The following is a 27,576-nucleotide window of genomic DNA, read 5'->3' as shown; positions in this document are numbered from 1 at the left end:
TTCTTGAAAGTCTCGTCGATGAAGGGTGTTATTCATTTTGGAAAGAAAGGGAAGTTAAGCCCTAGATATATAGGTCCATTTGAGAATTTGGACAGAGTAGGGCAAGTTGCTTATCATTTAGCAGTCCCCAGCACTAGCTGAAACGCATAATGTCTTTCACATCTTGATGTTGCGTAAGTATGTGTCAGATCCCTCTCATGTGTTGAGTTATGAGATGTGACAACTGAAGCAGGACCTGAGTTATGATGAACAACCTGGGCGCATTATTGAAAAGGGAATCAAGGAATGGAGATCCAAAAGGATTCCACTAGTTAAGGTCCTGTGGAAGAATACTATGAACGAGAAGCAACATGGGAGTTGGAGGAAGACATGAGAGAAAGACACCATGAATTATTTGGTAAGAAAGAATCTCGTCACGAAATTCCTTTTGAGAGTATATTGTAGCACACCAAATTTTTTTATTTTTATTTTTTTTTGGTCAAGAAGAATTCCTTCATTGATCAAACAGACATGTACAAACAAGGGAACTAAGCCCAACAAGAAACCAGCAACAAACAGCCAGCTACAACCTCATTACATACAAGAAATTTTCCTTAAGAAAAGCTTAAGGTGAGGAAGAGCCTTCCTAATAGGAACACTACATAATCTGTATTTAACAACTGTAATAACTTCTTTAGCTATACAATTTGCTGTTAAAGAATAACCATCATAAATGCACCTATTCCTATTCCTCCAAATCTGGTAAATCACAGCTGCAAGAACCAAGTTAATAATCAAGCTAAAACTGTTAAGCAGACTAAGAGAGAGCCCCCTAGTCCCGTCCGAGTAACTAGAAGCCCAAGCATGGTACCCAAGCCAAGAAAATATGAAAGATAGAATTCTCTTTGATAGACAACAGTCTAAAAATAAGTGGTGGTGGCTCTCCCACTGGTCTTTGCAAACTGGGCAAAGCAAGCTGTCTAAAGGAATGTTGCATTTGGCCAAGTTGTCCCTTGTTAAAAGAAAAGAGTTCACTACCATCCACATAACAAACCTGTGCTTAGGAATAATAGTACGGCTCCAAACTGCTCTCTTATAGTGAACAAAATGCTAGTTTAGGAAGCTATTATACAGCATAGCAGGCTTGAAAATCCCAGAGCTACCAGCAGCCAGAATCTCTTGCTCATTGAATCTCTTCCTAAGGTGACATAGCTTGCGCCAATACCAGCTACTGTCTTGCTTCAACTCATACTCCCAAAAGTTAGCCCCCTTTAGATAAATATGCTGGATCCACTTCACCCAAAGAGAGTCTAGCTTTGTAGAGACAGCCCATACATACCTTGCCAAGAGAGCCCTATTCCAGCTAGCGCCATCCCTAAGACCAAGCCCACCATACGCCTTAGGCAGGCACACTTGATGCCAAGAAGCTAAATGAAGCTTACTTCTGGTTCCCAAGGCCCCCCAAAGGAATTGTCTACATAATTTCTCAACTTCCTTAATGATGCTTTGAGGTAAGGTAAACACTGACATCCAGTAATTTCTCAAGACAAATAGGACAGTTTGAATGAGAAGCAATCTGCCAGCATAAGAAAAATGCTTACTAGACCATGTAAACAGTTTATCTCTCATCTTTTGGATAATAATTTCGCAATCAACATTCTTCCACTTAGTAGGTCTTAGAGGTACCCCAAGATAATGCAGGGGAAAAGAGCCTGCTGACTGTTGGATAACCTGCAAAATCTCTGATCTAACAGCATCTACAACCCCACCAAAATATATTTAAGACTTCTTAGAATTAATAGTAAGCCCAGAAGCATCACTAAATTCTTTAAGAGAAGCCTTTAGGACAGACACTGCCAAAACAGACCCTTTGCAAAATAAGATCACATCGTCTGCAAAGCATAGGTTAACAAGCTTCAAACTCTTACATAAAGGGTGAAACTGAAAAGCAGAGGAGTTGGCACCAAGTTGTAAGCATCTAGTCATGTATTCCATGATGAGAACAAAGGGAAGAGGGGACATTGGGTCCCCTTGGCGCAGACCTTTGCCCCCCTTGAACTTGCATTGGACCCGACCATTAATCTGCAGAGAGTAAGAAGAACTCCTGACACACTTCATAACCCAGCCAATAAACTTAGATGGAAAACAGTAGGCCTTCAACAGATTCTCCAAAAACTGCCAATCAACCGTATCATAAGCCTTACTAATGTCAATTTTAATCGCACACCGCGGAGAGGTATTAGCTCTACCATAATTCTTAATTAAGTCTTGAAGAATCATGATATTATGAGCTATGGATCTACCACGAACAAACGCACCTTGATTAACTTGAATGATTTGAGGGAGCACCACTGATAGCCGGGAACATAACAGCTCAGCTATGACCTTGTACAGGGTTGAACAACAAGCAATGGGTCTATAATCGGAGGCTCTAGCTGGACTTGGGACTTTAGGTATCAGGGACAAGGAAGTTTCGTGCAGCTCTTGAGGAAACTGGTCTGTGGTGAAGCCATGAGTGATTGTAACGCAGATGTCCTGACCTATATGCTTCCAAACTGATTTGAAAAAACAAGATCCATACCCGTCTGGACCAGGCAATTTAGATCTAGGAATACTAAACAAAGCTACTTTTATTTCCTTGACTGAGAAAGGCTTTAAGAGATAAAGTTACCGTTCTATAGAAAGCTTGGAGCCTAAGACCATACACCTTTGATCCACTAATCCTGAGGCCATACTGGATCTGCCCAAATGGCTCTAAAAATGATCAACAAAATGGCTAACCACCTCCTTAAAGTCATCTATCAAAACTCCTTGATCATTGATATAAGAAGAAATGGAATTCTCAGCTTTCCTTTTCTTCTGGAATGCATGAAAAAATGAGGAATTAATATCACCCTGCCTGATCCAATTTATTTTGCTTCGCTGGACAAGAAAACTATAATAAATATTTTCTTGGTATTGAAACTCAGAAGCTCTTAATTTGACAACCTCCTACAAATGAAAGTCTTGAGGCTTTTCTTTAGCCTGAAGTTGGGCAGCTTGAAAAGCTTCCATAGACGAATGGTAGCTAGAACCAATATCTCCAAACCTGTCCCTATTAAGCTGCCTAAGCTTGTGCTTCAGACAAATAAGTCTGGTAAAAATCGCCTTCAACCCAGTAGCATAAACGGGGACTCTCCAACTATTCAACACCACTTGAATAAACTCAGGGTGACTAGCCCAAAAGTTATAAAATCTGAATAGTTTTGTTCCAATAGTCTCCAAAGGAATAATAAAAACTATAAAAGAGCAATGATCCGACACCACATCCCAATTGAACACAGCCAAACAGTTCGGAAACTTATCCAGCCACTCTTCATTAATGAGAGCATGATCAATTTTGGAGAAGATCCTAGCTGATCCTTCTTGGTTGTTTGTCCAAGCAAAATAGGAACCCGTACTTTTGATAGCTTCCATTTTAGTAGTAGTTTTCCAGCCTATAGGATCAACCAATTCAACACTAGATATAGAGCAGCCACCAGACCTATCATCCCCTGGAAAAGGGGCATTAAAATCCCCAAGAACCAGCCAAGCCTTAACAGTAAGAGAAATGGGAGCTAGATCACAACAAAGGCTCCTCCTACTATGAACTGAATTAAATCCATACACGAACGAAACAAAGAAAATATTCTGGAGACCAATCAACTTAACCTGATAGTGAACCAGCTGAGAAGAGTCTTCCAATATACTCACCTTAGCTATTCCCTTCCGCCAAAGAATTAACAGTCTTCCTTCTGTATTTGGGCTGGAAAAATAGTCCCAATTAGGAAATCGATGTCCCATAAACTCATCTATTTTATTACCTCGAAGTTTAGTTTCAAGTAAACCACTAATACCAATCTTATTCTTCCTAAACATGTCTTGGACTGAAATTTGTTTATTTACCTTGTTCAGCCCCCTTATGTTCCAACTCAAGATAGGACACTTATCCATTAGAAGAGCTACCAGTAACATCCCCGGATTTACCATCCCGAACCTGTTCTTGAAGAACATCAAAGTGATTTCCCTGATTATGAGCCGAGACAGCCACATTAGATAAACCAGCCATAGTACCGTGTCTCTGAGAGCTGACCCGTCTAGGTGTTTGCCACTGAGTTTCCTTATTCAGTTCTATACCCAGCCCAGACTTATCCTTCTCAGAAATAGACATGTCACTTTCACTCATTCCTAAATCTTTAAGAGCTTTAGACCCCTCCATTTCCTTGCTAGGACCCCTATCTGCATCTCCCTCAGCATTTCCTGGTTTAACCAACGGTTTCTCTACAGTAGGCTGAGCTACTTTCTCCACCCACACTGCCTTAAGATTCTTCCGACATTCTGCCATATTGTGCCCAAAACCAGAGCAACTCTTACACTTAGTAGGCACCCACTCATACTCTATTCCTTGCTCAACTACCTGACCATGCTCATTGATAAACTGGAAACTATGTGGGGGATTATCTGTGATTTCCATCTCCACTAACACCCTAGCAAACTGAATACGCGAATGCTCTTTAGTGAATTTATCCACCAAAAGAGGTTTACCAATCGTACTAACAACGCACTAAGACACTTGCTCCCCCAATACTGCAGCCCAAGATTGTGAAGACGAATCCATAACGGAACCGAACGAACCAAGCGAATCGCACTAAGATCAGCTGTCCAAGGCCTAAGAATAACGGGTTTCCTATCAAAATGTATAACTCCATTCTCAAGAACATGATCTCTAGTAGCGTCGTCATTGAACTTCACCAAAGTTAGCCCCAAAGTCATTCTAGAAATCTGGGCTATCCCTAGATGACCCCAGACCCTTTTTATGAAACCTTCAAACACGGCCATTGGAGGATTTGCTCCAAGAACCATGCAAACCACAGCAGAGCTCCAATTTACAGACTGTATCCTCACCTCTTCAACATCCACTTGCGCCAGCTTCTGCCCATTCCTAAATATAGGTTCAGTGTATTCAAGATTGGGTTCAGAAAATGACAATTTTCTCGATTGAAATTGTTGCCAGACATGCTGAGAGTCCGACTGAAAATCCCCTTCCCGGACCTTATCACCATCGTCGCATCTGTCCGCCCAAGAAACCTTATTCATCTCTGCATCCACTCCATCACCAAATTCCTCAAAAGGCTGGGAACCCAAACCCTGTCGGGCCACCTTAGTATCTTGCAAAAACCCAGACCCAGGTAAATCACCCAAACGTTTACCCTTCCCTGACTCGTCAACGTGATTGCCCACAGATCCAATCTCCTGTCGGTCCTCTTGCACAACCTGCTCAAGCCGAACATCTGGTGAAATCTCAGGCTTACGAACCGGCTTCTTCCTCTTCGCCATGGAAGAGAGCAACCTGATCTTTCAGCTATTTTTTAGTAAATTTTTTTTTTTCAAATTTTGTGCTATATTTTATTTAATTGTTAAGTGTTGTGAATTATTTTATTTATTTGTTTAAAATAATTGTTATAATTTTTTGGTAGAATTTTGTGAATTTAATTGTTAATTGTTATTTATTTATTTTTCATATGTGAATAATTGAGTTTTGGTTGAATGTACCAAGGTGCATGGTAAGTAGTGATACACCCTAGTTATTGAGTGTGTGCATGTGCATGGTTGGATGGTGCACTTGTGTAGAATTTTCTACACACTCTATTTTTTCTTTTATTAGGTTTATTTAGATTATTTAATTAAGAAAATAATAGAAAGGGTAACAAGAGTAGTGTGGACGGCAAGTGGGAAAGGAGGGAATGAGAGTTGTCCATTTATATTTTTTTTCTTCAATCAAATAAATTAGAATTAAAAGAAAATAAGCACAATTAGGAAACTTACCAATTCTTTTCTTTAGGCTATTATGGATAGATTAGAATAAAGAGGGAAGGAAAAAGAAAGAGAGCATTATGCTCATTTGGGACCGTCGGCCTAGAGAGAAGGAGAGAGAGAGAGGGCGTGTTCTAGAGAGAGAAGGAGAGAAAGAAAGAAAAGAAAGGAGGAAGAAGAAGGTCTTGGGAGGTCATAGGTATGGTTTTTATATTGTTGATCTTTTATTAATTTCTAACTGCAAGGTTTCTTTTCCCCCACCATCCTAAGATTTTGTGTTCTTCTTTTCATGGGTTTCGAAAATCCTAGGGTATAGAAGAGTGATTGCCATTTGATTGTTGGTTCTTGTGTTCTCTCAAGGAAGGTATTGGAATCCTCCCTCAACCATGTGTTGATTTTGTTGTCTTGGGGAGATTAAGGATTTATGAATTGTAATAATATGTTGTCTTGTTTTCCTTTTATTTTGTTAGTGGTATGTTATTTTGATCACACATGAAGGGTTTTGTGGATTAATGCATGAAGGGATTTGGTTTCGATTGTCTAAGTATGATGATTGATGATATTTTATGTTTGTGTATATGTGTGTTTCGGCCTATGCATGTCTAGGGATCCCATTTATATATCTTTTTTTATGGTGTTTTTATATTAGATCCATGTTCAAGGACCCTATTTAATTTTTGGTATAATAAATAATTCGGACTCTAGTTATTGAATCCATGAAATTTGATGAATATGTTTATGAGATTATGTATCAATAAGTTATTGTATGTATGAATGATGATAGCAGCATGGAAGGGTGCATGTGGATGTAAATGAGAATTTTGTTTTATATTTATGTTTAATTCATGAGGGTTTTGGCTAAAAGGGAGTAATGCATGATGAGTTGTTTGATTTTGTGTCACCCATGCATATTAGGAACATGCTATGGTTTGTGAATTAATTTTATAGAATTAAACATGTACGGTAATGATGTAAATTTTGTGAAGCATGATGTAAAAGATGGATTTTTGATTTGTTAAGCTTGCTGATTTGGGGTTTAAATGGTTTACAATATGATGAAAATAATGTTTTTGCATGCTTAAATAATTTTGCAAGTGCGATGATGTTTTTAACAAATTAAATGAAATTTTAAGATACATTAAAATGATATTTTTGAACGTCTAGTCTTTAACTTTTTTCTCTCCCGTTTCTTTAACTTTCTCTCCCGTTCTTCTCTCTTCCATGGCGAAGAAGAAGCGTGTGGTCCGAAAGTCTTCACCTCGAGTGTCTGAGCATGATACCAGTAGTATTCAGAATTCTGAGAAGGAGGAAGTTGATGGTTTATTGTCTTCGGCAGGCCTAAAGCTAATAGCAGAAACGATAACAACTGATGAAACAGTGGTAGAAGAAACGATAACAGAAGGGGTTAATGATGATGAATCTGCGATTCCTTCATCTCCGATTCTCGGTAAGGATTGGGCTCGGGTTGTGGAAGATGAGGAGGATGCTAGTGAAGGTCAGGAGACACTACAGGATTCTGCTCGTAAGCATTGGAATTCTTTTGCGAAGGAAAATCGGTTTGTTCGTGACCCTCATCTCACATACCAGGAACCTCTGTTTAAGAATGGTATTAAAATAGCTCAAGTTGACCCTGAGGAAGTGCGATTCCAAGCAGCGAATTGGAGCTCTGCTGTAATTTGTATGGTTCTAGGTGCGAATCCACCTATGGCGGTGTTTGAGGGATATATAAAACGAATTTGGGGCCATTTGGGATTGTACAGATAGTTCGTATGACCATGGGGTTAACAATGGTGAAATTTAATGATGAGGCGACAAGAGATCTGGTTCTTGAGAATGGAGTTCTTCAGTTTGATAGAAAGCCAGTCATAGTTAGACCCTGGTCTTCAGATCTGAATGCAGTGAAGCTAATCCGTTCTGTTCCGTTATGGATTCGGCTTCACGATCTTGGACTGCAATATTGGGGGAACAAGTGCTTGAGTGCTCTGGTTAGTACTATTGGGAAGCCTCTTATGGTGGATCAATATACAAGGGATAGAACAAGGATTCAATTCGCTCGGGTCTTGGTTGAAATGGACATCACGGATGAGCCACCAAGGGTGATTCAATTTCTCAATGAAAAGGGTCAATTGGTGGAGCAGGGGATAGACTACGAATGGCTGCCTGTGAAGTGTAAATCGTGTATGGGTTATGGACATATAATGGCTGACTGTAGGAAAGGGGATGCTGTGAAAAAAGAGAGGAAGACAGAGAAGAAGGACACTATGTCTAAACCAGAGGAACACTCGCAACTACCATCCCTGTCTGTTCCTGTTTCATCTTCAGTGGAACCTTCTGGTTCAGGTAAAACAGATGAGCAATTAAGGCCTATGGCTGATTGGAAAACTCCTCGAAAGGCTGCTGGGTTTAGAGTGAAGGATCCTGGCCCAGGTTTGAGTACAGATCGTGGCAAAGAAGTTGGGTATAGCTCTTTGAACAAATATAGTATTCTGCAGGAAGAGAGGGTTGCTATGACTGAGAAGGTTGAGTGTAGAGAACCAAAGGGTCCGGGTTTAATTTCTTCTTAATCATGGACAGTTGCAATATAGGATGTTGGAATGTTAGAGGCTTGAATAAAAAGGTTAAACAAGATGCTGTGGTTGAGTTTTGCACTGTCAATAAAATAGGAGTAGGAGGCTTGTTAGAAACGAAGTTGAAAGGGAATAAAGTTCAAGAATTGATGGATACTAAGTTTGCTAGCTGGGATTTCTTTAACAGCTCTTCTGTTGAAGGCAGGCTTTTGATTATATGGAGAAAGGGTTATGTCAGAGTTACAGTGTTAGAAGAATCATCTCAACATGTTCATTGTGTGGATAAAATGGCTGGGCAAACTTCTGCTTTCTGTCTCACATTCGTTTATGGGTTTAATACCATTAAGGAGAGGAAGATTCTTTGGAATAATCTTGTGCAGTTGCAGCTCCCTGTTCCTTCTTGGATTATTCTTGGGGATTTTAACTCAGTTTTCAATATGGATGACAGAGTTGGGGGGAATCCTATTACTCATAATGAAATGACTGATTCTAATCATTGGTTATCTCAGGTTCATCTTGATTCTATCAAAAGTATTGGGTCGGTTTTCACTTGGACTAATAACCAAGCTGGTTCCAACAGAATCTACTCAAAGATTGATCGCATTTTTGTCAATGAGGAATGGCATGATATTTTCCCTAATGCTACAGCTCGTTTTAGTTGGGAAACCATTTCTGATCACTGCTCTTGTGTGGTTTCTACTACTATATCTGAGGTGATTGGGATTAAACCTTTTCGGTATTACAATTTCTGGGCCAATCACCCTGAGTTCAAGAGTTTAGTGGAGCAAAACTGGAAGAAACCGTTAGCTGCAACAGGTCTAAAAGGAGTCTACTTAAAGCTGATGAGAGTTAAGCACTGCCTCAAGAAATTTAATCATGAGAAAATAGGTGATATTGGGAAGAAGTTTCAGGAAGCTAAAATCTGTTACAATGAAGCTAAGTTACAGGCTCAATCTCACCCAAGAGACAAGCATTATCAGGATCGAGAATCTACTGCAGCTGCTCATTATTGTGCTCTAAAGAAGATGTACTATAAGTTTCTCAGACAAAGGAGCAAAATTACCTGGTTGCAGAAAGGAGATGCCAATACTTCCTTTTTTCATGCCTGTTTGAAGAAGAGGAAAATGGAAAATCGAATCACTTCTTTCTTGATAGACCAAGGTAAGGTCAATGAGCATTTTCCTGATGTAGTTCAGCACTTTCTATCTCACTTTCGCAGCTACATGGGCAATATCAGTTCTGTCAAAACCAGATTGAAGTTAGTCTATATTGAGCAGGGCCATCAGCTGTCATTAGATGAGCAACTTAGTTTGCTGAGACCTGTTTCGTACAAGGAAGTGAAACAAGCGATGTTTAGTATTCCAGATACTAAATCACCAGGACCTGATGGATTTGGATCTGGATTTTTCAAGAAGTTATGGTCTGTTATAGGGGGGGAAATTAGTGCCGCTGTTATTAATTTTTTTGATACAGGTTTCATGCCGCCTGAGTTGCATAATACGATGATTTCCCTCATTCCTAAACAAGATAACCCAACTAAAGCAGTGGACTACAGACCTATTGCGTGTTGTACAACGATATACAAATGCATCTCTAAGCTGTTATGTTCTAGGCTTGCCTTTGTTCTCCCCACTCTGGTTCATCAAAACCAGGGAGCGTTCATTCAAGGGAGATCAATTGCTCATAATGTGATGATTCTCCAAGATATTTTGAAGAATTATAGAAGGAAAAACACATCTCCCCGCTGCACTATCAAGATAGATATTAGTAAGGCTTATGACACCGTGGATTGGAATTTTATTGAAGATCTCCTCAATGCTCTGAATTTTCCCAGTAGGTTTGTGCAGCTGATTATGATTTGTATTAAAAGTACTTCATATTCTCTTGTTATGAATGGTAGAATTCAAGGTGGTTTTCATGGAGCTAAGGGTCTTCGTCAAGGTGATCCTTTATCTCCATTGCTTTTTGTTCTGATTATGGATTATCTGTCGAGAAGCCTTCTCTATGCTGCTCATGACTCTAAATTCAGGTATCATCCTCTTTGCAAAAGCTTGAAACTAATCAACTTATGCTTTGCGGATGATTTGATCCTTCTTAGTAAAGGGACTACTCAATCTATTTCTGTTCTTAAAGAGGTTTTGGATGATTTCAGCAATACCACTGGGCTACATATTAATGTTAATAAGTCTCAAATTTTCTTTGGAGGAGTTAAGACTAGGGAGAAGGAGGAGATCATTAAGAATATTGGTCTGGTCGAAGTTGACTTTCCTTTAAGGTATCTAGGGGTGCCTTTAAGACCTACTAAATGGAAAGCTGAGGACTGTGGGATTATAATTAAAAAAATTAAAATGAGACTTCATTCTTGGGGAAGTAGGCACCTTTCGTTTGCTGGCAAAGTTCAATTGATTCACTCAATTCTTCTTGGTCTTCGGAATTATTGGATGAGTACTTTTATTCTGCCTCAGAGTGTTTCTAAAGAGATTGAGAAACTTTGTAGAGGCTTCCTTTGGGGTTTGAATGGTAATAGAAGCCGAATTCACTTGGCTTCTTGGGAGAAAGTGTTTCTTCCCAAAGCTTTCGGTGGTCTTGGGTTTAAGGAAGGGACCAAGTGGAATAAAGCTATTTTAGCCAAATACATTTGGGCTATTTCTGAGAAGAGGGATTTGCTTTGGGTCAAGTGGGTGAACACTGTCTATCTTAAGGTGATTTCCTTCTGGTCCTATGATCTCAAGTTGGATTCTAGTTGGTATTGGCGTAAACTATGTCGACTGAGGCATCATTTTTCCTTGACTGAGATTTTGAAGGCTGGCTGCTCGGGTAAGTTTTGCTCTTCAGTTCTGTATAACAGCCTTCTCCCTCCAACTCAAGTTAACAACTATAGAGCTGTTTGGAGTCATCTCAATCTGCCTAAGCATCGCTTTTTGCTCTGGCAAGTTGTGAATGCTCATCTCTTAATGAAGGACAACTTGAGTAAATTCCACATAGTTCTTGATTCACTTCTTTGTCCTGTTTGTGGAGTTCAGCCTGAATCACACCATCACTTATTTTTTAATTGCTACCTGTCTAGAAGAGTGGTGGAATTAGTGTTTTCTTGTCTGGGTTTCAGAGGGTGGCCGGTGGAGTATGATGGCTGGTTAATGTGGTTATCATTGTCAGCTTCTGGTATGGTGAGACAAATCAGTATAGCGGTTAGTGCAGCAACATGTTATGGTCTGTGGCTGAACCGGAACAGATGTGTTTTTGATGGTTGTTCCAAATGTGATACTCTGATTGCTTTAGATGTAAAAAGTATAGTGAGCTACAGATTATTAGCAATTAAAAATAGAAATTTGTCTAGACAAGAGAGAGACCTTATACATAGATTAACATGTAATTAGTGCTTTTCTTTTTCGGTTTTGGAGGTTCAGATTGTTGTTCCTCTTGGGTTATTCTTTGATTTGAGGGTGTATTTTGGCAGTTGATTAATGAAGTTTCCTTCTTGATCAAAAAAAAATATATGATATTTTTGCTCATATAAATACCTACAGATTTTTATATATTTTTTTGAGAAAATATGAGGTTTTAAATTCAATATGGTGATTTTTGAGAGTGTATATGGTTGCTGGAATTTTCGGTAAAATATTGGAAAGTTTTTTTTATGAAAGGAAAATTTATGTGTTAGTGAAATAATATAACCCTAAGTTATGTCAATATTAAAAATTGTATTTCTAAATGTAACCATGAGTGGTCATTTTAATAGATATGATTTTTCTTTATTCTAATTAAGAAAAATGTTAAGAATAATTCAATTGTGATTTTTAAATAAATTAAATAGTGGCTGAAATTTTAGTTTAATAATTTAAAAATAATTATTGGATTATCACTTATGAATTTATTTTACTTAAAATTAAGTCTTAAAAATAATACAAATAAAAATTATATTTTTCTCACACCTAAAAATTATATTTTTCTCACACCAAGTTTGTAATTTTATTAATTTAAATTAAATTGTTATTTTCTAAGGAAAACATGCTAATTATAAGTATTTCACATAATTTCTAGCCTTTATTATTTTTATGTAAATTTAAAAACAAATAATGGAATTATTATAGTTTTAAATGGCTAAATAAATTATTTTATGAAATAAAAATAATGTTTTAGAGGTTTAATCAACTTAGTGATTTTAAAGAGACAAATAATAGTAATAAAAATATGTTACTAAATCCTTGTTTTGAAAACGATGGAAATAAGCACGTAGGAATTATCATTTTTAACGTCACTTTTTAAAAATGTTCTCACTTATGCATGTGGCATGCAAATGCACTTTTACATTAAAAAATATGTCTAATATTCAACCATATGATTTTTATTTAAAAATCATGCATGTAACATATGTATAATTTGCATTATTCTTTTGGTGATTTTATGTGTAATTATTCCTTTTTGGAAATTATGAGTAGTTTTTACCATGTGTGCATGACCCATGCACACATAGGAACAAGAAAGTCTTATGTGATGCTAAAGAATGTTATTGGATTATGGTATAGGCTAGATGTGAAGTTTGTCAGTTTTGCTTTGCTTGGACCTGAGGTAAGGAAGTTAGATAGAATTTTGGTTGTTTATGCTATGAATGGTAAGATTGACTTGTTTAGGGATAAATGATATATATGAAAATGTACCATGTGATTTGATGTGTGAAATGCTATTATTATCTGATGATGAATGTAAGGAATAATGTAAGGAATAATTCTGTATGTTGTATGATATGTAATGGTTTTTAGCGTGATGAACGTGACACAGCAGAGGGTTTGCTAAGGATATGAAGACATAACTTGAGTTGCTAAGGATATGAAGACGTAACTCATAGGGCGGACGCGCTGAGGTTATTCAAGGACCAGAGATCCAGTTTACCTCAAGATGTGACATGGACATGATAGCAGGCCATGTTCACAAGTATATGATGATAATGCTTATGATGATAATGTTATGATGATTATGTATATGATGATGATGTTTATGATGATAATGCTAATAATTGTTATGTTTATGATGACTATGCTTATGATGATGATGATGATGGTTAAGATAAGAATGTTTATGATGTGTAACGATGTATGAATATGAATATGTTTTGTGTGTATACTTGTGTGTTATTTGTACTTCCTTACTGAGCTTTTAGCTCACCTCCTTTACTTTCCCTTCCAGGTAGCAAATAGGATTTCTCTGTGCCACGCGTGGTGATATGGGAAGTTCCAACGTCAAGGTGTGTATGGCGTGGGGGCATCCTATGGACGAGAAAATGATAAGTTTAACGCCAATTTCTAAAGAATATTGTTATGTTTATTTTTAACTTCTAGAACTTATCAGTGGGACGTGAACTTTAATTATTTTTAAAATGTTGCATAAAAACTATTATTTTCTTTTTAAACTATTAGGACCAATTTGCATGATTTTAGCAAGGTCTCATTGAGACTTTCATAATAAGTGAGTTTTCTTCTATAAACTTATGTGCATGTAAATATTTTACAAAGTATTAGATTAGGGTGTTTTACACCAGCCATATACATCATTGAGTCCCCAAAACAATAGTTCTTAGCCTAATCATTCTGACAAACCATAACCCATGAATCAAAAGATCAAGTGACATATATAGGAGTTCATAGAAACTTCAGGATTAAGATCAGTTTGAATATGATCATCAGTCGATGTGTTTTATAATACTACGAAATGGTATTTAAGCAAGTATTATTAAATCACATCTGGTCCAGTTCTACATACTCTCAGCATGCAAAGTACCTCCACTAAAGTGTCCTAAAACACTAGTAACCCAGATCTAGGTCACATGTATTAATAATACTAGTTGACCGTACTAGCAATAATTAATTTGAAGATTCCATAACTTTATTTTACAACAAACTACTTAAGTTCATTATCTCATTCTCGATCATCTCATACCAATATGAGATTGAGACCACATAGATGAACTTGGGAATTTTCTGATATTTACTTAATATTATTAACAATAATGTAGTACCTAAGCTACATATATACAATAATTCAATTCATTTATTTATTTCATTAAAACCATTGTCTACTACAATTGATTTAGGGTACAATTCCCAACAATTGATTTAAGGGCACAATTCCCAACAATCTCTCACTTGACCTAAAGAAAATGAGGCATTTCCCTTAATCACGTACTTCTTACACAACCCTTAAAAGATTTAATAAATAATGTCTTTTCGAATGGATCTGCAAGATTATCTTTGGAGGCAATCTTCAAGACAACAACATCTCCTCGGTAGACTATCTCTTGGATCAAGTGATATTTCCTCTGGATGTGCTTTTCCATCTTGTGACTTTTGGGTTGCTTTGAATTAGCCACTGCTGCACTATTATCACAGTACAGAACAAGTGGCTGATCCATGCCTCGAACAACTTCCAGATCAATATAGAACTTCTTGAGCCACACAACCTCTTTATCTACTTCACAAGCAGCTATGTATTCGACTTCCATGGTGGAGTCTGCAATAATGGATTGTTTAATACTTCTCCAAACTACAGCACCTCCTCTAAGTTTGAAAACTGACCCAGGTGTCGAATTTTGACTATCTTTGTCTAGTTGAAAATCATAATCAGTATATCCAGTGGGATTCAGGTCTCCACTTGAATACAAAATCATGTAGCCTCTAGTATGTTTAAGATACTTTAGAATATTCTTTGTTGTTGGCCAATGACTCGATCCAGGATTGGATTGATAATGACTGACTATCCGTACTGCATAACAGATTTCAGGTCTGGTGGATAACACTGAATACATTAGACTGCCTACTGCATAGGCATAGGGATACTGTCTCATGTCCTCCTCTTCCTGAGGTGTTTGTGGACATTGTTCTTTAGACAATTTAACTCCCGATCGGGTAGGCTTAAGCCCTTCTTGGACGTTTGCATCCCAAAGGTTCTAGTACTTTATCAATATAAGTTGCTTGAGACAGTGCCAAAATTTTGTTCTTTCGATCTCTACAGATCTAAATTCGCAAAACATATTTGGCTTCTCCCAAATCTTTCATTTGAAATTGCTTAGCTAACCATTTCTTTATTTTTTATAATGTTTCTATTTCATTCCCAATGAGTAGAATATCATCAATGTAAAGAATGAGGAATACCACAATCTTATCTTTGATCTGTTTGTAAATACAAGATTCATCAACGTTTTTCTAAAACCAAACGTTTTTATTATTTCTTCAAATCTAAGATTCCAAGACCTCGAAGCTTGTTTAAGTCCATAAATAGACTTAAGAAGCTTGCAAACCTTTTTCTCTTGACCTTTAACTTTGAACCCTTCTAGTTGAGACATGTAAATGGTTTCGTCGAGTTAGCCATTTAGAAAAGTTGTTTTGATGTCCATTTGCCAAATCTCATAATCCATTCATTCAGCTATGGATTGGAGTATGCGGATAGATTTGAGCATGGCCACAGGTGAAAATGTTCCTTCATAATATACTCCTTCTTTCTATGTGTAGCCCTTTGCTACTGGCCTTACTTTGAAAGTCTACTTTCCCATCTGCTCCTCTCTTCTTCTTGAATATCCATTTGCAACCAATAGGTTTAACATTCTCAGGTGGATCTTCAAGAGTCCAAACAGAATTGGAATACATCGATTTCATTTCAAGGTCCATGGCATTTAGCCATTTTTCTTGGTCAGAATCTTCAATTGCATCTCTATAAGTCAATGAATCATCTTTGTTTGTGTCAGACACAAGCATCTGGACTTCATGTTCATAGCGTACTAGCTATTTACCAAACCTCCCACTACGACGAAGCTCTCTATTGTTCTAACTAGAACTAGCAATATCCTCTGACCATTTTTCTCTTGCCATTGCTGGTGATTAGTCTTGCTTAGTTGAGACCATTTCCTCAAGTACGACTTTACTTTGAGGTTTGTGGTTATTTATATTGTCATGCTCCAGAAAAGTTACATTTGTAGATACAAACGTTTTGTTATCTTTAGGACTATAAAATATGCCACCTTTTGTTTCTTTGGAATATCCTCCAAACACGCACACTTCAGTGCGTGATTCAAACTTACCAGTATTTCCTTTAAGGCAATGATGAGATGGTGTTTTCTGACAGAATTAGATGGAACAACATTCAGTATGTATATAGCACAATTTATTGCATAACCCCAGAATGTCAAAGACAATGATGAGAAACTAATCATCAATCTAACCATATCTAATAAGGTTTTGTTCCATCTTTCTGAAACACCATTTTGTTGTGGCATTTCAGGTGCAGTGAGTTGGGATTGAATTCCATGCTCACACAAATGGTCCTCAAATTCATAATCTATGTACTCTCCACCTCGATCTGATCGAATTACTTTTAGTTATTTACCTAATTGATTTTCAGCTTCTGCTCGAAATTCCCTAAACTTATCATAGGTTTCAAATTTCCTTTGCACTAAGTATAGGTAACCATTTCTTGAATAACCATCAATGAAAGTGACAAAAATATTCATAACCTCCTCTAGCTTAGACATATAGTGAACCACAAACGTCTATATGTACAAGTTGAAGTGGTTCTGTGGCTCTTGAACCTTTAGTAGAGAAAGGTCTCTTGGTCATTTTTCCTTCTAGGCAGGATTCACAGACTGGGAAAGAACCAATAGATAGTTCTCTTAAAGGGTCATCCTTTGTTAGTCTGTTTATTCTGTATAAACCAATATGTCCCAATCTCAAATGCCACAGATATGTTTCACTATCGCAATCTATCGTTTTTCTTTCAATAGATCTTGGATTTTTCGTTTTAAATAATTCAGAATTATAAACATGCTCGACGTTGGACTCTAAATTGTAAAGTCCACCATTAGACTTTGCAAAACAAATTTCAAAACCATTTTCGAAATAGCAATCGAATTATTATTAAAAGATTTATTAAAACCTTGTTCATGAAATTCTTATAAAGAAATTAAACTTCTAGTAAATCCAGGAATAAAATAAACAATGTCCAACACAATAAATCTATTATTATAAAAAACTAGGCGAGCTTTTCCAACTTCAACTGCCGAGATCTCTTGCTGACTTCCAACTCTCATGGCCACCTCTCCATGAGCCAGCTTCTTTGAAGTATTAAGACTCTGTGAAGAAAAACAAACATGATTAGTGGCTTCGGAATCAACTATCAAAGATGAAAAATCACCTTCCCCTAAACAAGATTCTAAAACAAGCTAATCAAATTTACCCTCCTTTTTGTCTTTTAGTTCAGCCAGGTACTTAGGACAATTCCTTTTCCAATGACCGTCAACTCCACAATGAAAGCATGCTCCTTTCAGTGCCTTCTTTTTGGAGTACTTTGCAGAATTATTCTTCTTGGAAGACTTGTTGGTCTTCTCTGGTTCATTGTCCTTTTTCTTGTCCTTTACTTGGATACCCTTCGTTTTCTCTGAATTTCCATTTGCAGAGGAAGGCTTGGATTTAGATCCATTTTCCTCCTCAACTTTAGTGGAACTTTTTTTTAGAGATTCAAAAGTTTTCAACTCATTCAGCAATTGGGTCATATTGTACTCGAACTTGTTCATAAATTAGTTGGTAGTGAATGCCGCAAAAGCTAGTGTGAGAGATTCAAGTATCACACTTGAGTTCTCTCATCAATGGTCGCACCATGGATTTTTGCATCATGCAATATGTTGATATTACCTATTATTTTATTGATTTTTTTAATTAAATAAGTGGCCTAATTGAGCCTATAAAAGGAATGATAAGTGAGAGTTGAAAACAAATGATCAAAAGATCTATTTTTAATACTTTAGGGTTTTAGACTCTCTCTACAACAAAAGTCCTTTTTTCTAAGCCTCAATATTCTCTTCTTTTCTTCTTTTTGTTTCTATCTCATGTGTTGAGAAATGCCCCCTCTAGTCTAGGTGATTCTAATGATATTGTGGATGGCTGTGGAGAAATTTGAAGAACAATTCAGTTTCTTTGTGATACACTGGGACAGAAAGGATACAAGAGTTAGAAAAACTAAAGGAAGGACTTATTCATTCCGCTGCATATAATGTAAGTGTTATTATCATTATCTCTGTTTATATTAAATTATGGAAACATGTTCTAGGTTTTCATATATTAATTTGTTTAATATATGGTTTACATGAAAATAAATAAGATCTTGTTCAAGTTTTCCCAACATACACAACTTGTATGTTCATCAAATGGATGTCAAGACGACATTCCTTAATGGTAACCTCAATGAAGAGGTCTATATGGAACAAACCGTAGGGTTTGTCCTACCAAAATATGAACATAAAGTGTTTACCCTTGATTTGGCCAACGATACGGAGTCAAAATAACGACAGGAAATGAAATGAAAACAAGAAAATAATCAAATGGAAAGAAAATAACACAAACAATTTATGGTGGTTCTGTCCCAATTGGATGGTAATGACCTACATCCACTTAGTGTTCTTATTGATATTGAATCCCAATGTTGTGATCAATGAACTAGGGTTCACGAGTTTCACAAGTCTTGAGAGGATTACAATTTCGATGGATAATCACACTATGCTTTTTCTCTCTGAATACAAAGATCAAAGGTTCAAAAGTCAAAAGGTCCCTTCCTTGAGCCCTTTTCTTCTTATTTATAGGCTCAAGGTGGGTTACATTGGCCAATGGGCTTTAATTACCATTAAGATCAGCGTATCGAGATAATAAAAGGAAACATAATAAATGTAATTATTACAAGATTGCGTATCCAAAAGGAAGTAAATGAATGTATGCGACCAGACTGGTCGCTCCAAATCAAGAGTCTTGACGAACAAATAATTATCTGGTCGATGGTCGAACAAGATCTCTTCACTCGAAACTGCCACGTGCCAGCCACGTGTAAGAAAATCTTGCCACATCATCGAGAACCATTTTTGGGTAAACATAAAGTATGTAGATTTGTAAAATCCTTATATGGATTGAAGCAAGCTCCAAAGAAATGGCATGAGAAACTTGATCAAGCAATTATGTCTAATAGGTTTAGGCATAACTATGGAGATAAGTGTTTGTATTCCAAAACCTGTAAGGAATATGTGATCATTGTTTGCCTATATGTTGATGACAAGCTTATCTTAAGTGACAACATGAAAGGCATAGTAGAAACAAAGAGGTTTTTATCATCAACCTTCAAGATGAAAGATCTTGGAGAAGTTGATACAATACTTGGTATCAAAGTGAAGAAAAATAGTGGGGGTTTTGTTTTGGAGCAAGCTCAATATATTAAGAAAGTATTGAACAAATTTAACCATCTCAAGGTTAAATATGTCAATACTTCATTCAACCATAGTGTAAAACTAGAAAAGAATGAAGGAAGAGCAGTGGCTCAATTGGAGTACGCAAATGCTATCGGGAGTCTTGGTATGCTGCCCACTGTACCAGACCTGATATAGCATTTGTGGTAAGTAAACTTAGTAGGCTTACAAGTAATCCAAGTGTGGACCACTAGAAGCCTATCGTGAGAGTCCTAGGTCATCTTAATAAAATTAATGGACTAAGGCTTAACTACTCCAAATTTCCTTCAATCTTAGAAGGGTATACGGATGCAAGTTGGATATCCAATCTAGGGGACAATTTGTCCACCACTGGTTGGATATTTACACTTGGAGGGGGTGCAATTTCTTGGGGTTCCAAGAAATAAACCTGTATATCTCATTTTACTATGGAAGTAGAGTTCATAGCTCTAGCTGCTACCGGCAAAGAGGCCGAATGGTTAAGGAATCTTTTGATGGAGACACCCCTTGTTGACCCTCGAATTGGTCAACGACATGGAGTCAAGTAAAACGACAAAACTAAGATGAAATCAAGATCAAAAAGATAAATGACACCAAAGATTTATAGTGGTTCGGCCCCAGTGACGGTAATAACCTCCGTCCACTTAGTGTTCTTATTGATGTAGAATCCCAAAACCTATGATCAATGAACTAGGGTTCACGAGTTTCACAAGCTTCAGGTTGAATACAATTTTGGTGGATAAATCACTATAATTCTTTCTCAGAATTCCAAAATTCCAAAAGTCCAAAAAAAAAAGTCCCCTCTCTTGAGCCCTTTGGATTTTATTTATAGGCTCAAGGAGTTCTACATGGGCCGATGGGCCTTAATTACATTTAATACAGGCGTATCTAAATAATAATGGAAATCACCATTATTACATAAATGAGAGATTACACATATCTATAGGAAATATCTAAAATACTACAACCAGATTGGTCGCCTGTGAAATATGTCGTTTGATGAGTGAACTCTCTTCTGGTCGATGATCGAATAGAATGTACTCACTTAAATGGTCACATGTATCCCACATGTATGTTAATTATGCCACATCATCAGGTAGTCCTTTTTTGGGTAAGCATTTGTCCCTAAGTTTATTTTAATGCGACCAGCATATAATAAACTTAATCGACAAACCTTCCATCTGATTTGTCACATCTGTCAACGCCTTTTCGAAAAAGTATCTAATCATGGTCGTTGCAATTTCCAAAAAGCATTCTGACGACTAACATGATTCCCCACATTTTGAAAAATTACCCCCATCATTACATTTTTAACTGTGCCACGATCAGTATAAATAACCCACTTTTCTCCTTTTTTTACCCTTTACCAAACTTCCCTTTCTCAAGAACTTAGAAGAAAAAACCAGAAAAGCCTAGAAAATTTCATTGATCTGAGGCGTGTTTGTACAGTCCCATGCATCAATGTTCGCGACTCTTTTGCAATCTGTAACTCAAGTAAGTTTTGTGATCTCCTTGTCTCTGCTACACAATGCAACATATATTTCTCGAGTTTTCTGGTATTCGGGTTTGAGTTTTTGAATGTTCTTGAGAAAAAATGCTTTCGGGGTAATCGGGCTCGTAGGTAGTAACATGATAGGATAGGAGTTTTAATTAGTAAAAACACTAAGTGAGGCATAGAAATTGGCGTGGGAAGTAGGAATACTTATTTAGGGCCCAAAATCGAAGAAAAATTCAATTTTTATGCTTTCGGAAAAATCTGGGTTTTTCCTGCCTGTCTTCGGAGTCGAAAAGTTTTTCTGAAAAAACTTTTCACTTTCACTTTGATCTATTTTTCCAAACTGTTCGCATGATTTTAGTGTTTACGTTAGAATGCTGCTGGTCGTATAAAAGCTTCACTTTTATACACGAGCAATGTTATCCCAACGTTTACTATTCTTCTATCTGTTGACCGTAGATTCTCACCTCCCCTTTTCTGTCCTCAGATATTCATGTACGATCCTTGGGGAGGTGAGAGGCCAATCGATGACGATCTGCACGCGCTATTGTTCGAGGATCAAGAACAACCATCATTGTTGTTTTTGGAAGTTCCATTTTCACAGCAAAACCACCCGATCAGCCCTCCGACCAATCAATCTGATATGGGTCGCGTGAAATATACTGCTCGTAGAAAAAAGAAGTCCACCAATCCACCTTCTAACCAACCAGCAACCAACACCGAGGGTCCTTCAAATGATCCACAACCTATAAACACTTCACCACCAGAAATCCAACCCCATGCCCGGCCTCGCGACGACCTTCGACCAGAAGTGGACTTGTACATGGCGCCTCCTAGTGTCATATCGGCTAGGATGGTGACTAATTATCTCAAGAAGTACGGCCTTCCTGGGATATCCCTAGTCAAACCTTCACCCGACCAGAGGGAAAACGTGCCTGGGGGGGCCTTCAACGCCTGGTCGAGGTACAACATCAAGGTAGGGGCAATCTTGCCCCTGCATGAATTTTTCCAAGGGGTGGCCAATTATTTTGAGGTCGCTCCCTTTCAAATTACTCCCAATAGATATAGAGTACCATCTTCACTCTATATCCTTTATAACCATAAGAAGTGGCCTGTGCCCACACCACACGAGATCAACTATCTGTTCGATCTCAAATCCAACCCCGTCCAGAACAACACGGGGTTTTTTCATTTCTGTCACCAGGAGTCTACTCGCATATTCCTGAGTGACATCACCTACAAATCCAATGTAGGAAAGTATTTCCAGGAGTGAGAGACTGAAAGAAACTTAAGGCTGGTCGGCCTCTTGGCTCCTCATCAGGAATTAAGGGAGTCTACCGCGGGGAGTGCTACTGGAGAAGAAGTCCTCGAGAAGCAATAGGCTGTGTCACAATCCCCAAAACGGTGGGCAACAGGAGTGAGCATTAGGGAACCTTATAGCATTCCACGAGTTGCTGCTTCCCGTACCCAACATGGGAAGGGCAAGCAAAATCATCCAGAGTACCCCGAGCCCGTACCTAACATGGGATGAAAATGGTACTGACTTCTCACTTTTAGACAACTTGCTCATTCCCTGTCATTTATTTGATGGGGACGACAACTTTAGATTTGCGATCAATAGTTTAAATTCAAACATCTTCGAGGCAGAGAGTGAGTGTAGCAGTAGTTCCATAAATAATGTATCAACCAGTAATAATAGCACGGGTATATTACTTAGAATTTCCCTTGATTTTTTAAATAACTTAATTTATATTGTCTGATTATTTGTTTCCATCTTGCAGTCATGCCTTCTGGAGAAGCCTTTGACTTGTACAGCAACATTAATGTCGAAGCTCCTGCGAGCAGAAAGAGAGGAAGCAGGAGACACCCTAGGAAAGCAGTAGGGACCCCTCTAAGAAGGCTCAGACTGAGGATCCTCCTACACCACCACCTTCCAAGGACACGACCCCTCCTTCAGCTCCCCTCGACCCGACTCCTCCAGCTCCCCTCAACCCAATTCCTCCAACTCCCCTCGACCCGACTCCTCCAGCTCCTCACAACCTAAGTCCTCCTGATCAGTCAGGAAAGATTCAGGTCGAGGCTACCCTGAACACAGCATACAGCTTGGCTAACGACAAGCTGTAGAAATTATCAAGACACCGGCGTAGCCAGTAAGCCTTCAGCAACGTCTCCTCCATGAAGATCGACCAATTTTTCAGCCGCGCACTGAATGAAGTACTCAGTGTAAGTTGCCATTTTTGTTGTGCTTTAGTTGTCTATCTTGCCCTTTTATTCATACTAACAGCGTTACTTTTTCTCTGATTGCAGGGAGTTCTGACCATGAGTACTGGTTGGCGTCGGTCGGAGGAGATTGTTGCCAAGCATGCTGAAGAGATTAAGACATTCGAGGAAAGACTCACCGAGTAGCTCAAGGCAGTCTAGGCTAGACATGCCAAGCAACTCAAGGCGTTCGAGGCCAATCATGTCGAGCAGCCGAGAGCGACCGAGGAGCTGAGTTCACTAAAGCCAAGGAGAAGTATAAGGAGGCTTTGATTTTGAATTTTAAAGAGGCCTCCAAACTTCAGGATGATCTAGCGATAAGTAGGAAAGAAACTGCCGAGCAGGAGGAGCGCGTCAAATTTCTCGAAGAAACTAATGCTCGCAACCTGGAGAAGTTCAAGGGAGCAACGTTCAACTACTTCTACATGTTCTGGAAGAGCGACCCCGAGGCGAACTTTGACTATCTCCTAGAGCATATGAAGCAGGCCGGACTAGAAAAGTGCACTGCTCGCCTAGAAGTAGAGAGGAAAGCTTAGGAATCCCCTAAGATCTCTTTAGCGACAACATTGAAGGCGTCGATGAGGATGCAGGGACAACATTCGACCAGCAATCCCAACAAGAGCATCCTGCTACTCTTGCTTCTCAGTAATTTTATTTATTTTTATTTGTAACCACCACATATGAACCACGGTTCGTGATGTCAAGAAAATTTTCGCTACGTAGGGCAACTTTCTTTTATTTAGTAATTACATCCGAGCAGAAACTGCTTGCGGTGTAAAACATTTCACTTTGATATTATAACATTTGCTAATTATTATAACATCTTCTCGTATGATTGAACTTAGCATAGCACTTTATTTTGATTTGACAAAATTTAAACAATATTTTGAAAAATACTCTTAGTACCGTAGTATGCTTTCCCTTATTTTGCTCGTGTGTTTACATATGCCCGTTGATATGCTTTGCTTGCTTAGTACTTTATATGCCCCTAAGTGATTTAGGAGCTTAGGGTTCTTGGTCACTTGCCATGACCAAGTCTTGTTCGAACATTACTGCTCGCGAACTTATAAAAAATGATTATATAGGAAAACAACACACGTAATGAGCAAATATTGGTAATAAATATAATAATTGGCAAGAATAACTGGCAGCGCACAGTTCCTTTTGTTTCTCGTAATAAATGGACAATCGTGTCTGTACGAGCGATCAAAAATTGATCTTACACTTATAAGCGACTAGTCATATGACTGACTAACCCTTGTTAATAAACTTGTAAAAAGTGAAATTAATACAAGCCAATTCTTTAAAAAGAACTATTTATTGATAATACTTGCACAGGTGTTCTCCATTCCAATAGCGAGGAATGAGATCTCTATTCAAGCGAGAAAGTTTATACGTGCCTAGTTGAAGGACTTCTTCAACCTAATACAAACCTTCCCAATTAGGTGCAAGCACTCCACCAGCTGGATCGTAAGTGTTGAGAAAGACTCATCTAAGTACTAAATCTCCCATGTTATACTTTCTTTCTCGTACTCTAGAGTTAAAGTATCGAGCCACCTTTTGCTGATAAGCTGCCACTCGAAGTTGAGAATGCTCACGTCTTTCTTCGACCAAATCCAAAGACTCCATCAATAACTGGTCGTTAGTACTCTGATCATATGTTTATCTTCTATGTGACGATGGGTCCATCTAAACAGGCAACATGGTCTTATATCCACATACCAGAGTGAATGGAGTATGGTCGGTCGTTGTTCGATGGGATGTTCTATATGACCAAAGGACTTCCAGTAGCTGTTCTAGTCATGCCCCCTTTGCTTCTTCAAGTCTTTTCTTCAGGGTGTCCTTCAAGGTCTTGTTGACAGCCTCAACCTATCTGTTTGCTTACGGATGAGCTACCAATGAAAAACTTTTGATAATCCCATGCCTTTTGCAAAAATCAGTAAAAAGATAACTATCGAATTGTGTGCCATTATCTGAGACATTTTTTCTTGGTAACCCATATCGACACATGAATTTCTTGACTACAAAGTCTAAAACCTTCTTGGTCGTTATTGTTGCAAGTAGCTCAGCCTCGACCCACTTCGTAAAGTAGTCCGCAACAACTACTGCATACTTGACATTTCCCTTTTCCTGTGGGTAAAGACCTGATCAGATCAATCCCCCATACTGTGAATGGCCACAGGCTTTGCATCTGTTTGAGCTCATTTGGGGTTGCTCAAGGTATTTTGGAGAGCCTTTGGCACTTGTCACATTTCTGCACAAAATCCATGGAGTCTTCATTCATGGTAGGCCAGAAGTAACCTTGACATAAGATTTTCTTTAACAAACTTTGCCCCCCAGCGTGATCTCCATAGAAACCTTCATGGACTTCTTGCATCAGTTCCTTGGCCTGCTCCTTAGAAACACATCTTAACAGCGACATCGAATACCCTCTCCTGTATAAAATTCTGTCAACCAGAATGAATCAGGCCGACTGCCTCTGGAGGGTCCTTGCTTTGTTTCTATCCACTGGCAACACTCCTTGCTCAAAGTATCTAATGAAAGATGTCATCCACGTGTCTGCCGCTTGGATCATCAGTGAAGAATCCTCTACTTGAATACTTGGTGCTAACAAATGCTCAACTGGTACTATGTTCAATGTGTCAGCATTCTTCGCGCTTGCTAACTTGTCTAAGGTATCGTCATTTGAGTTCTGATCGTGAGGTACTTGCTGGAGGGTATACTTTTCGAATTGTGTTAATAAGTCCTTTGCTTTGTTCAAATAAGCAACCATCCTGAGACCTTGGGCTTGGTACTCTGCAATAATTTGATTAACCACTAGCTGGGAGTCACTATAGATCTCAAGCGACTTTATATCCATGTCCTTAGCCAATCTTAAACCTACGAATAGCGCTTCGTATTCAGCTTCGTTATTGGACGTTGTAAAATCGAATCTAATTGCACAGTGGAATCGATGTCCTTCAGGTGTGATTAAGATCAACCATGCTCCAGCATTGTGGTCATTGGAAGAGCCATCCATGAACAATTTCCACGCAGGAGTTTGACTTTGGAGTTCAGGCTCATCTATCGGCTCGGTATCCTAGATTCCAATGAATTCTGCGACAAAGTCCGCTAAAACTTGTCCATTCACAGCTGCTCGTGGCGAGTAAGAAATATCGAACTGCCCACTTTAGTAATCGACCAGTGGCTTCTGATTTCTATAGAACTTGTCGTAGTGGCTGGTTGGTAAGTACCACGATAGGGTCTGCTTGAAAGTATGGTCGCAGCTTTCTAGAGGCCAGAATCAAACAATAGGCTAATTTCTCAATGGGTGGATACCGCAACTCTGCTCCTATCAGCCTCTTGCTTATATAATACACAGCTTTTTGGACATGGTCCTCCTCTCTGATCAAAATTGCGCTAGCAACATATTTTGTGACTGCCAAGTAGATGAACAAAGTTTCTTTTTCAACTAGTTTGGAGACAATCGGTGGTTGTGACATATGAGACTTTAGCGCCTGAAAAAGCTTGCTCGCACTTTTCCATCCACTCGAACTTCTTGTTGCCTCTAAGAAGATTAAAAAATGGAGCGCACTTGTCCGTTGATATTGAAATGAATCTACTCAAAGCGGCAATCCTCCTGGTTAGACTTTAAACATCTTTAATTTTTGCAGGCGACTTCATCTCGATCAGGGCCTTGATCTTTTCAGGATTAGCTTCGATACCTTACGAGTTTACTATGAATCCCAAAAATTTTCTCGATCCAACACCGAATGAACACTTGAGGGGATTTAGCTTCATCTTATATTAGTTAAAGATGTTGAAGCATTCTTGCAAGTCCCTGATGTGCTCTTATGCCTTCTTCGACTTGACCAGCATGTCATCGACATATACCTCCATGTTAACACCGATCAACACTTTGAACATGTGGTTGACCAGTCGCTGATAAGTCACATCAGTGTTTTTCAAACCAAAAGGCATTACTTTGTAATAGTAAATCCCTGTATCTATTCGAAAACTAGTGTGATCCTCATCAGGTGGATGCATACTGATTTGATTGTACCCAGAGTATGCGTCCATGAATGGTAGAATTTCATGTCCTGATGTAGCATCAACCAGCTGGTCAATCCTTGGGAGCGGGAAACAATCCTTCAAGCAAGCTTTATTGAGGTCTGTGAAATCCACGCACGTCCTCCATTTTCCATTCAGCTTGGGAG

At 38.4% G+C, this 27,576-nt stretch overlaps 1 protein-coding gene across 1 annotated transcript; it reads right to left on the bottom strand.

The window, feature by feature from the left end:
• Positions 1 to 724: 724 nt before the first annotated feature.
• On the bottom strand, positions 725 to 3,876 carry LOC133806204 (uncharacterized). The gene is made up of 4 exons (XM_062244329.1): positions 3,054 to 3,876; positions 1,766 to 2,621; positions 1,112 to 1,555; positions 725 to 752 (listed from the first exon to the last, which is right to left on the bottom strand). The coding sequence occupies exons 1-4, from the start codon at positions 3,874 to 3,876 to the stop codon at positions 725 to 727; spliced, it is 2,151 nt and encodes a 716-aa protein (XP_062100313.1).
• Between the last annotated feature and the right edge of the window lie 23,700 nt (positions 3,877 to 27,576).

Source organism: Humulus lupulus, chromosome X (assembly GCF_963169125.1).
Source record: "Humulus lupulus chromosome X, drHumLupu1.1, whole genome shotgun sequence".
Taxonomy (NCBI): domain Eukaryota; kingdom Viridiplantae; phylum Streptophyta; class Magnoliopsida; order Rosales; family Cannabaceae; genus Humulus; species Humulus lupulus.
Note: the sequence above shows the minus strand (reverse complement) of the source record. Positions and strands in the feature narration are given on the sequence as shown.